The 12,609-nt window shown below is 32.7% G+C and overlaps 1 protein-coding gene and 1 long non-coding RNA gene across 3 annotated transcripts; both read left to right on the top strand.

Annotated features, from left to right (window-relative positions):
- The first annotated feature begins 2,271 nt into the window (after positions 1–2,271).
- LOC120090321 lies at positions 2,272–3,063 on the top strand. Its single transcript, XR_005485512.1, has 3 exons — positions 2,272–2,392; positions 2,723–2,818; positions 2,949–3,063. It is a non-coding gene; the product is annotated as an uncharacterized LOC120090321 (long non-coding RNA).
- Positions 3,064–4,709: 1,646 nt separating this feature from the next.
- LOC120092221 lies at positions 4,710–7,726 on the top strand. Of its 2 annotated transcripts, none has more exons than XR_005485938.1 (2): positions 4,710–6,522; positions 6,597–6,882. XR_005485938.1 is itself a non-coding variant. In XM_039050494.1 (2 exons), exons 1-2 carry the CDS (start codon positions 6,106–6,108, stop codon positions 6,858–6,860), a joined length of 681 nt encoding a protein of 226 aa, XP_038906422.1. In that variant the 5' UTR covers positions 5,515–6,105; the 3' UTR covers positions 6,861–7,726. The 2 variants fall into 2 exon arrangements, 1 of the variants encoding a protein (XP_038906422.1); XM_039050494.1 differs by having other exon boundaries at positions 5,515–6,522; positions 6,597–7,726.
- The last annotated feature ends 4,883 nt before the right edge of the window (positions 7,727–12,609 follow it).

Here is a 12,609-nt window from a genome sequence, read left to right as displayed (position 1 = left end):
GGTCTAAGGATTTGATCCTTACAGAAAATACTGACTTTGATTTTCAGACTCATAAAAATTCTAGGAAATCTACTTCAAGATCACTGTCCACTTTTAACGGAGGAGTTGTGGTCTTGAGAAGCACAAAGCAAAGTTACATCGCTGACTCTACCATGGAGGCAGAGTATGCAGTGGCTTGTGAAGCTGCCAAGGGGGTTGTATGACTTAGAAAGTTTTTGACAGATCTGGAAGTTGTTCTAAACATGTCAAAGCTCATCACTCTTTATTGTGATAATAATGGTATTGTGATTAACTCTAGGGAGCTTAGGAGTCACAAGCGAGGGAAGCACATAGAGCGTAAATATCATCTTATACGGGAGATTATGCATCAAAGGTATGTGAATGCCATGAATATCGCTTTGGAGCATAATGTTGTTGATCCATTTAGAAAGGCACTCATGGTTAAAGTGTTTGAGGGTCACTTGGAGAGTCTAGGTCTATGAGACATGCATCATCTTGTCTAGGGCAAGTGAGAGGTGTTACTAGGCGTATTATATGCCCTAGTTTATTTTTTTGTGTACTATACTTAATTTCTGTACTTTGTATTTATACACTCCACTAACTTTAGGACAAGTAGGAGATTCTTGGGGTTGATGCCCTAAATTTCGTGGTTTCGTAGTTTATAAATTTATTTGTACAAACAGATTAGTTATTTAACAAAATAAGTTGTTATTTTATTTGACATTTTGTTGCATTAACACAAAACTAATGAACTAAGATCCAACGTTATTTGATATAGCTTAAACATGTATGTGGAGACATAACAGGTGGATTATGTTTAAGTAATAACCATAATGGTCTATACTAGATGGATAAGGCTAGGTACCTATCCTGGTGACACTACGGATGCGACCCATTTTGTAACTGTTATAGTTGTTGTAAAATGTTACAAATGATTGGATCCTAATCATCTATGTGAAGACATATGAGTGGAGGTATCCTATATAAAGAGTTTATATAAGACCGAACCACGAAATTGTTAGTCTCTTTTTATAACACGGTTACTAGAAGATACTTACACTTCACTAGGATGACCATAGTGACTTTACCTTAATCCTGAATGAGTTGTCAACTCCTGCTTATGAGAACAATCCTTTGATCTACATGAGTGAGAGTGGTCAGATTTGCTGACTCAATATGCTTGCCATTTTGGGGATTCATTCGAGTGGGGAGCTGGGAACACATCTACACAAGAAGAAATTCACTCATTCTCGTTGTTAGGGTAAGTAGATAAATTGCTCCTTTAAGGTTAATTCTAGGTCTTGAACAATGAGACACTTCACCCTCTCACTGACCAGGGAGGGGTCTAGTCATAGTTGGACTTTGACGAATTGTTCATTAGAGAGATTGGTGGTACTTAAGGAGTTAGATGTAACTACAGGAGTAAAACAATAATTTTGACCCAACAGTACTTACGAGTAATTTGTGAATGGTCAACACATTATTGATTGGTTATATCCAATGGGCACAGAAATATATCTATAATATGAAGAGTGCAGTTGTCGGTCTTTAGTGGTGTAATTGATAGTTAATGAATGTTTATTAATTTAATTAAAGAGTTTGGTTAATTAATCTCGTATCATTGGAGCTTCTAATCTATAGGTTCATAAGGTTCCTTTGTTAGCTCAATAAAGATTAATGAGAATCAATTAATTTTTGATTAATTTGAATTATTCAAATTAATTAAAGGGAATTAATTATATGAGATACAATTAATATAATTTATGTTCATACATTATAATATTGAATATGATTCAAATATTAATTATATGAATGTAATTCATATAAACACTATAGGTTAAAATTAATATGAATATGATTCATATTAAAACTATAAGTTATATGAGAGAATATAAACTAAGGTTATATCGTATGTGATATAATAAACTATAGGTTATATATTATATGAGATATAATATATGGTTTAATTATATTAAATTGGTTAATATAATTTGAATTTTGAATTTCAAAATTCAACTCTCTAGGAGTTAATTTCACATAGCGGAGGGAGTTATAACTCCCTTACCCTTCTCTCATATTGTAAGGAAGAGGAATGGTTGAAGGATCAATCAGGTGAAATCATTTTGATAGAAGATCTCTACACTTCATCTTCCTCCCTCTGCATTTTCTCTCAACAATCAATCATTCTCATTTCACCAAAATTAATCACAAAAGTTCACACACTCTTCTTGATTCTCACCTTGAGAATAATAAGGTAACTACTGTGTTGGTGTCCAATTGTTGTCAGTGTTTGTGGTTGCTGCGTTCGAGAGAAGATCTGTGATCGAGGGAATGGACTTTATTGTTCGTGATCTCATCGGGAGAGAATCTCAAGAAGAACGGTTCTTCAAGGGTATGTATATCATTTCACTTTTCTTCCCTATGATATCTTGTAGAATTGCATGCTTAAGGTCATACTTTATTATGTTTTCATCCTCTCTATTATATTAAGTTTGTAAAATGAAGTATAAGACACGAATATGATCAATTGCTTCCGCTTCAGGAATTCCATTATTTCACATTGGTTGAAGGTTTAATTGGAATTAAAGATGGAATAACTTGGGTGCAGTTAGGCCACACCCCATCTATTGTGCATGCCCGTGCTACACCAAATTAAAAATTATCATGGACAATTATTATTTTTTTAAAAAATTATTAAAAACTATTTTTTTTTTGTGTGTAGATTAATAAGCATGGACTTAGGTGCAGCCTAAGACTCATAAAAGATACGATATTGATCCTCAACAAAAACGTGGTTTGCTATTTTTTGAAAAATAAGGTACTTTGTCGCCAAAATAGTCATATAACTCAAATTCCCCTTTTTATTTACTAGTTTGTAGTATCGTGGGCCTTAATATAATATGTACTCTATATTTTAATTACTTCGCTTACTGAGAAATTGGATGTAGTGAACTTACAAATGAACACGGGCCAATGATACTACAAATTGATTGGACCTGTATTCGCTTGTGAGAGAAGCATTCAAGACAAGCAAGAATGATCGCAGGGAATACGTGTCGGGACCATCAGTTACTCAATCTGGATTCCGAATCTTGAGTCTTGTATGTTACATATAATAGATGTACTCTATATTTTAATTTTAGTATCAAGATTTATATTTCACATAGTTTTTCATATATTCACATGTATATATTTGAAATTGATATATATGTTCTACATAATTTATCATATCTCTAGGAAAAAAAAATTAAACCGTTTATAAAATTTAGCTATCAAGGCCTTTTTTCTAAGTTTAATTCAAAATTTTTACGCTCTATTTCTTTTCAATATTAAAATGTGAATGCATTGCTTTTTTTTTTTTTTTTTTTTTCTGACAACCTTCACGATATTCTTTGGTTAGTAGCTCATCGACCTCCATTTGTACTCTTAGAGTATTTGGGGTAATGAATTAGTTATTATAGTTGGATCATGATAGTTTGTGTTTGGAGTGTAGATTATTTTAATTTGGATTATAAACGTATGTGTTTAAGGTGTAAACTATTTTAATTTAAAAAGTAAATAGTAAACACCGTAGCAAATAATAAAAAAATAATGAATATAAAATAGTAAAATATAATAGTAAATAAGGGTTTTGAAATAATGTTGACGGTAGGTAATTGAAGATTTTGAAATAGTTTTAAACGTAACAAGAGGTGGTTATTATATTTTGATGATAACTCTTGCCCCAAACGTCTCTTCAATATTTTTGTTGAGTTTTAGATATTTGGAGTGTAGTTAGATATTCTAAGGTTTCCTTTATAGGAGTTTCTACTATACCATTCTCCTAAATGGTTGATTGAATGAATGAGGGTCATCTCTCTGCTTTTCTTCTGCCCTTCAGACCTTGATTCCCATTTAATATTTACATTTCTGAGGTGAGCTCGATTGGGTTAGGAGAATATAATGATACTGATTTCGATGTTTAAAACGATGATAAATGTTTTGTTTTAGTATAATAAGATTAGAGAATTAAAAAATACAGAAAATTGAGCTATTCTCACTTTATTTCATTTTTAGTTATACTCTGAGATTCTCGTTGTATTTAAAATTATATATAGACAATGAGAGGAGGATAAGGACGAATCCTGATGGGGGGTATGTGGTCCCATCACTGATTCTACACTGTCTTTGTCTTTATCTCTGATATTTTAAAAAGAAATCTCAAGTTAAAGGTTAGCCTCTTCAAATTTCAGGTCCACCTTTTTTTACTGTCTTTAGTTTATCGCAAGAAAGATAAATGAATACATGATCTGTATGTTAACTTCAACATTTTAAATTATGTGATGCAGCACCAGATTTGGTCCAACTCTGAAGTGCTTTTTTGGTACATAACATAAAACAATACCAAACCAAACCAACACCTCAACCTTTTTCATTCTCCAGCAGAATCTTAAAAGTGAAAAATAAGACAAAAGGGTTCCAAAGTTTAAAAAAGGAGATATTTTGGTTGGCAACTTGGCAAACAATCCATATTTCTCTTTATCCTTTACCTACATTCACTAACATCTACATCTCTCATTCTCACAACACCTTGCTGTCTAGTCAAAAGGAAAGGGAAAGTCCTTATCCAATCACATTTTGCCATCTACAACTTCCACATATTCCAATATCCAATTTTTTAAACCCCATAAAATCCTAATCTTATTAGATATTAGATAAAGCTGTGAACTGCAGCTGATTTTTGAACCCATAATTAGGTACGTGTCCACTCTCCAACATATCTAAGATATTTCTGCTTCTGCCCACCGTTTCATCTTGATTCATCACTGACAAACTTCATCTTTAGCTCCAAAAGTTTTGTATTTTCTTTTTAAAATAACTAGGAATTTGCCACAATCAATGAGTCCCTATAAAATCCTTTAGTTTTGTTTCCAAATTAAACAATTAGTTGTAGCACCTATTCTATTATTGCTTTTTGTGTAGCAATTAGTTTTGAATGATGGATCAAAAATTGCCACGAGGGGTCGTGGAAACAGAGATGGTGCAGGAGAACAGGACGACCAATTCGTCTTATGTGGGGGAAATGAATTTCGATGCGCACATGGCGGTGATACTGGCGGCCTTATTATGTGCACTCATTGGAGCGCTTGGAGTGAACACTATTGTACGGTGCGTTTTGCGGTGTGGGTATAGGTTTGGAAGGGAGAGTGCAGAGGAGGCGACACCGGCACCGGCACCGGGGCTTAAGAAGCGAGAAATCACTCTGATTCCGATTGGTGTTTATGGAAGTGATGCAAATATTAAGAGCACAGATTGCGGAATTTGCCTTGCCCAGTTTGAAGAGGGCGAGAAGCTTAGAATGTTGCCCATTTGCAACCATGGATTCCACCTCACATGCATTGATACCTGGCTCTTCTCTCACTCATCTTGCCCCAACTGCCGCCATTCTGTCAAACCCAAACCCAAACCCAAACAACCCGCCGCTCTTATTTCACCGCTGCCACCCCACGTCGTTGTGGTCATAGAGAGTGCAAATTAGACGACCCACGACCTATCCCAATTATACCGAGTCACTGAGTGTGGACGAGGCTTTTTATGTTGTTGCAATTTTGTGTTTGTAGTTCGTTCGTAGACATTAAACAATCGAATGATAGCTTTTTCCTTCAGTTTTTTCTTATGATATGCATTATGCTGAGGATAACGTCTAGGTTTACATCCTTCAAACAACATCATACCCTTTCGGTAATATCCTCTTTTTTTTTAAATAAAAGAAAATAAGATATGGTAACTGAGGGCCTGTCTATTAAGGCATGCTCAAATATACTCTAATCATCTCTATCACAGCAAGTGAGTAACAAAATTGGCTCAACTAATTAAACTATGGGTAAATTGGTCATCACACTGTCAATAAGAACTTAGCTCTACTGACATTTATATATATTTAAAATCAAGTGATCCATGATTTAAATCCCTATCTTCAACTTGTACTATATTTCATATCATATTTAGTGATCCCTATAGTACATAGGGAAGGGACATTTCCATAAATAAATCATAAAAAATAAGAAAAACACACACACATAGGGAAAGGACATTAAGATTGGGTTCAGCGGGCCGATCAGTCAAATGGGCCTATCATCCAAATGGGCCGATCAGCCAAGTGGGCCCATATTGAATGAAATTAGGTCAGTAAGATGGTTTCATTTGCTTTGCTCCCCGTGGGTGTGTGACGCGTGCGGTTGCGTTGCAATGGCGTTAGGTTTTCGGCGGTCATTCAAAATCACTGTTCATGCCAAGATCTGTAACCTATATATCAAGCTTAAGGCCACTCTGAAACCCCCATCCGGGAAACTCCAACGCCTCCTGAAGCTTGATAAACTACTCATCGGAGCGGATTCCAAATCCGAATCTTGGATCCTCGTTCAACGCCGACGGACTTTGAAATCTCGAATGCTCAGCTTCGTCAAGAAGCATTTGGGGTGTGGCCGGTCCAAAATGCCCCACGCTGAATCTGAAAATCAATCTTGGGATGTTGGCCGTATGGTACGGAATTAATCTTGACATGAGGATTTTCCATTCAATTTATATAGATTTGTTGATTGTTGATTGATGTGCAGGAACTAAGGTGTGTGGCTTTTTTTGGCGTTGGATTGGGTTATCTGCTTGCACTCAACACACACATTGGCCTTACCAATGCCATCCATCCCAGCTTCAGTTCCACTATATGGGTTTGCCTTTGTCTGCTCTTATTTGTTTTATGGCTCCACAAATGTAAGTACCTTTACCTTTGGGCAATACTATTCCTAATTGCTCTGCTTCCTCTCTTCCTCTTACAATTGGATAAGTTTGTACATCTTTTACATTTGCGCCACTTTTTATAACATTTCCTTTTTCTTGTTCTTATATTTTATCCAAATTTATCTCCCAATTTTTTAATTTATTATCTATAGTATATTCAAAGGTACACTAAAGGGAGAATTTTTATCTTCCTTTTTTGCCCTTATATCTCTTTAAAATTCCTATTTTACCCTCCTTCCATATTTTTCAATATTTTTGGCCTTGGCAATCACTTCATACAACTCTTTACAAAATTGCATCACTTCGGATAGACACATTCTTTTGCATTATAACTATGAAATTTTCAAACAATAAATATAAACCTTTCTACCTTTATTTAGCCACATCTCTTCAAAGAATTTTAGAATCAAGTTTTCTTTCTCTATTTCAAAAGTTTTTTCGTTTTAAGGTGAGTTTCTTCATCTTCTTTTTCTTTTGAAAAGAAAAATAATGAGTGAAGATCTCTAGTAAAAAAGACCGAAATATAAAACAATTGTTTTTGAGATTTACTTGAGATATGATATCCATATTTATATATAAAAATTGGTAGAATAAATAATTTTACTAAATATATAGATTGTGAATCTCTAAAATATACCTATTTGGTTAGGTAGTTATTTTCATATTTCTTCTTGATTTTATTCTTGGTTCATTTGACCATGCAAAATTAATTAATGTGAAGGAAAAGAGTTGCAATTTCAAATTTTAGGTAAGTATTATATATAAATTTATTTTTTTTTCATTTAATTTTACATTATTTTTTATGTGAAAATTTTTAATGTATTTTTTCACAAGATTTCTAGCAAATTCTAGCAAAATTAAGCATCACAACATTCATGAGGTTCAAATTCCCCACCCCATTTGTACTAAAAAAACATCTCTTTGCAATCAAGGTAATGACCAATTTCTACATCTTTTTGTCTTTTTATATGAATTTTAAGGAGAAGACTCAAAGAAATTATGATAAGTTTTTTTATCATTCTCCAAATTGGCCAATTATTTAGTATATGTATTAGAATTTAGATTGAAAAAGAAGAAGAAAAAATAAACAAGAAATGAATCTTTTGAGAAGAAATAAAAATGAGTTTAAATGGAGAAAAAGGGATTGTTAACAATGATGATTATTTTGTATTCATAAATATAACGTTGTAAAACATAAAGGATGCCACAATTTTATTCATTATTACCGTTATTTTTGAGAAATTACAAGAAACTTTTTAATCTTTAAGTTGTCAAATGGTTCTCCTAATTGGCAAATTATTTAGTCTATTTAAAAAACAAAATCTTTTAATAGTGCACAATTATAATGAGTATCATCCTTTAGTAAATTTATTTTATTTTCAAATTATAATGTTAATGTTGTTGTCCCTTACCCCTCATGGGGTTCTTCGTGTCCCTATTGTCGTCTACGACGAATATTGTCGGCATCGGGAGGGAATTCTGGAAACTGGGATGCCAATTAGGGATGCACAATCTTGAGCCTTTCAGATCTTGCTTGTTCAACGTAGGAAATATTACGGAGATTAAATGGTATAGTATGTTGTCTACTGCGGAAGAACTATCCTATACCGATTATGAATGATATGTGGATTAGAAGGATCAGACTCCATTACCTAATAAGTTCAAATTACATTATATAATAAAATTCATCACATAAAAGATATATAAAAAGATACAATTACATGAAAAATAATTTCATTACATAAAATGAAACAATTACATAAAAAAAATATAAGTACATAAATATACAATTATATGAAAAATATAAGTACATAAAATATACAATTACATAAAAAATAAAGCACATAAAAGATACAACTACATAACACTTGCCTCTATCCAATCTCTTTCATTATGCTTTGACCTGCCTCTCTCCAATCCATTTCATTATGAATGCGTGTATTTTTAATTACAAATTACAATTACATGAGAGCATGGAATCTTAGATCGAGTGTTTCACTGATTTTTCTTATCTTCGATGTTCAAAATACAGTATTGTGTGATAAAATGTTAGTATAACCAAAGAAGTAATTGGTAACATTCTAGCATATTTGAAAACACCAATCATGCATTCAGTTGCATTGCTTATCATCCACCTATAGCGATATCACTATCATGTGATTGGGTCCATTTTTTCAAGTCAATATTTGAAAAATATTCAAAGCATTTAGAGTGTAATTGTTTCAATTCTTTCATGCACCGAATGAACTTGTGCCTTTTGTGTTAATTTCCTGCTTCAAATACCAAATCTTTTAGTTGTTGAATTTTCACCTTCAAAATAGCAAAAGGGGAAATGTATGCCTGTTTGCGATAAGACGGTTAATAATTTCTCTTATACTTTTCGTAGAGATCAGTTTCATCGATATGGATTAATGGCCTACAATGTTTGAACCTTTCTCTTATAGGACGTACCTGACACACTTACGGAAATTTTGAATATGATTTCTCTCAATCACCAAACACAATAATCAACACTTTTCTCTTGGCTTGCCACACCCATCTATAATTAACATTATAGCCATTGCTTCTTGGAGTAGGGCCACAGGTACTCCAGGATCAGTTCTAACCAAATTTTGGATTTCGATACTCATAAAATTTGAATCAAACTGTGAATAATCCTGTATCAATTCTGAAAACAAACATTAGTGTTCCCCTTGAAGTTTGGTGATTTCGAACAATTTTACGCCGACATGTCGGTAAACTCCAATCACAGCTCCAATCACAACCATCACTCCATGATTTACATCTGTCATACTAAAGATCTTGATTTGATTCCACTACAATAATCTCGTAATGTTTTGTCACATAATATTTTTTTACAGCAAGCTGTAAATCTTCTTTAATATTAAACATTCCTTTCTATATTAAACTACAACTACATGTATACTCCTTTCCTCCAAAGTAGACCCTAGTTCACATGATGAATTTGTAATTTCCCAATCTATTTGGGTGAACATATCCGAGGTACCAACTCAAGATCATGTTCACCACTACTATCGTTTCTAAATAATTCATCAACTTCAACATTAATATCACTTTCTCCATCATTTCCAGATTCAAGAGTAACTAAATCTTCAAGACGCATCAACATATTTATTATGATTTTTTTCAATTGTTATAGTTGATAAAAAATATGTTAATATGTCAACTCAACAAAATTCAATTTCTAAGTTCCATATAAGATCTAAATGTTATACATTTAAATCAACCCAAATATAAAATCCATAAAATATACATTTAGATCAGCCCAAATCTAAGATTCATAAATTATACATTTAAATCAATCTAAATCCAAGATCCATAAATTATTCATTTAAATCCGTCCAAATAAAAATAAAATAATATATCCATGAACCATACATTTAATTCAACCCAAATGCAAACAAAATAATATAAACCAATCTTTATTTTTATAAACATATACATATATTTCTAGGTTCAACCCAATAAATACATAATCATCCAACAAATTATTTATAAAAAAAATAATCCAACAAACATAATCATCAGAAAAATAGTCCAACAAAATCTAGTTTCTAAGTTCATCAACATATATCCAAAAATAAATCATGGATCCATAAACTGCACATTAAGTTCCAAAATGATATATATATATATATATATATATATAGGAAAACAATGTAGGAAAATTTTTTTACCTCAGTCAAAAAGAGGAAGAAGCTTTCTGACTTCCTTTTCCATTAAACAACCGACTTAAATTTTTAGAACATCAATTTTGTTTATGAAATGTCAAGAACAAATGAAACTTATATTTTTTTTTTTTGTAAAAAACAAATATCTAACATGAAAATTAAAATAAAATAATTAATAGTCGAAATTATATATATATATTATATAATATATATATCTTATTTTAGATCAATTCACAACAATATAAAATGAGTTACACATTTATTTGGATATTTGGAACATTTGAAACATAAATTTTGGTATATACTAATACATTTATTTTAGATCTTTTGAATCTATCAAATTTGATTATATTGTTCTTTATTGTTGTCATGGGTCATTCTCCTAACATAATGAATAAAAAATGTAAAATTCAAACACATGAAAACCAAATAAAATTTTGGTTCAAACACATGAAAACGATTTTTTTTTTTTAAATAATGTTATTTTAATATATATATATATATATATTAACAAAAATAGGGTAAGATTGAAAATATTAACAAAAATAAGTTTTAAATCGTGTACCCGATACATGATTATGCCTTAATCGTGTACCTGGTACACGATTAGCTTTAAGTCGTATACCCGGTACACGAGTGCCGGTTGATCTGGCACGCGCAGACTGCCAATGTGGCAGTCATGCAACCTTGACTAAGGTAATCATGTACCCAGTACACAATTACCTTAAGTCGTGTACTGGGTACACGACTTCCTTCTCCATTAAACCGCCGTGCGACTCATCTTCTTCCTCATTCGAAAGCTTCTGCCTTTTTGCTTTCGTCTTCCCCGTCCAAAATCGTTTGAAAACCTCCTCCGTTTGTTTCCGTCTTGCACATCCAAATGTATCATTTTTCCTCCATTTAACTGTCCATCTTGCTTTGAAGTTGAAGAAATACTAATTGTAGATGTAGAACGTTGAGGTTCTTCTATTATTCTTGAATTTGAACTATAAAACTTCATCAAATCACAACAAAGTCTCTAACACGTTTAATTTCAACAGTATGATGAGATTCATAGATTTGAGGAAAATAAAACTGGATCAATCTAATCTTAAATCTAGGATGTAATATTGTAGTTATTGTCCATACACCATGAATCACACCCCAATATTTTTCAAACTTAGCAATCATTCTTGATGTCATTACTTGTACCTCCTCAACATCAGAGTTAAGCCATTTAGAAAGTTCCAACCTAATTTCACAAACTTCTTCAAGTTTTTTTTTTTTTTTTAACTGGACTGAACGTGAAGTTTCTTTCAAGCTGCCTACATACTCTTTTTAATGATAGGTATCAAGTCATAATGTAGTTCGAAGAGATTTTTTTTTGTTTTTTATGCGCGATTGAACTTAAATTTCTTTAAGTTGCCTACGTACCCTTTATAATGAAAGGGATCAAGTCGTAATATAGTTCATACAATTTTTTTTGAGCCGTTCACATTTTAAGCTCATGCGGGCTAGGAGCATCATGCAATTTAGGCTCGTGCGATGAGGAGCTTCTTCATTTAAACTTCAGAAGCTCTTATTTCATCATGGTTTTGATTATCCTCTTCATTTGTAGGATTCGTCAATATGATGAGTTTTGGCTTCATTATCAAGGAACCTTATGTACTTATGTCAACAGAAAATTTCCTCTTCATGCGTGAAGGGACACGACTATGAATCTTTTCATCGTTGTTTTCTTCATGGAATGACGTTGGCTTCAAGATTTTCATCCTTCTTTTACGTTGATCGCTTGTTGTCTTGAGACGATCAAAAGCAGATGTCGGAGGTTGATCTTTCTTAAATGTGGATATACTTAGCCTTTTAAAGGCTGAAGTTCAAGCAGAAGTAGTCGTTGGACATTGGTCTTCTTCTCCTACCGTGGCCATACTCAATCTCTGAAAAACTGAAGATCGAGCACTTGAAGGCTTAATACGATCGAAGACAGAAGTTCTTTGCTTCATTTCTTCTAAGTCTTTGACTTCTTCAGCAGTCACATGATTGTTGTCGACTTCCACTATACTGACAGTGTGACATGAAATAACTTCTGATACTTTCTCTGGATGATTATTACGCCTTTTTACTCAATATCTTCCCCCCCCCCAACCCCTCCCCCCCACCC

Source organism: Benincasa hispida, chromosome 11, assembly GCF_009727055.1.
Source record: "Benincasa hispida cultivar B227 chromosome 11, ASM972705v1, whole genome shotgun sequence".
Taxonomy (NCBI): domain Eukaryota; kingdom Viridiplantae; phylum Streptophyta; class Magnoliopsida; order Cucurbitales; family Cucurbitaceae; genus Benincasa; species Benincasa hispida.
This window is presented reverse-complemented; position numbering and strand designations above follow the sequence as displayed.

Excerpts from the sequence above, each read along its gene's own strand:
- LOC120092221 (XM_039050494.1), top strand. The coding sequence starts at position 6,106 with ATGGGCCTATCATCCAAATGGGCCGATCAGCCAAGTGGGCCCATATTG. Across the intron at positions 6,523-6,596 it reads CTTGGGATGTTGGCCGTATG|GAACTAAGGTGTGTGGCTTT; the intron begins GTACGGAATTAA and ends ATTGATGTGCAG.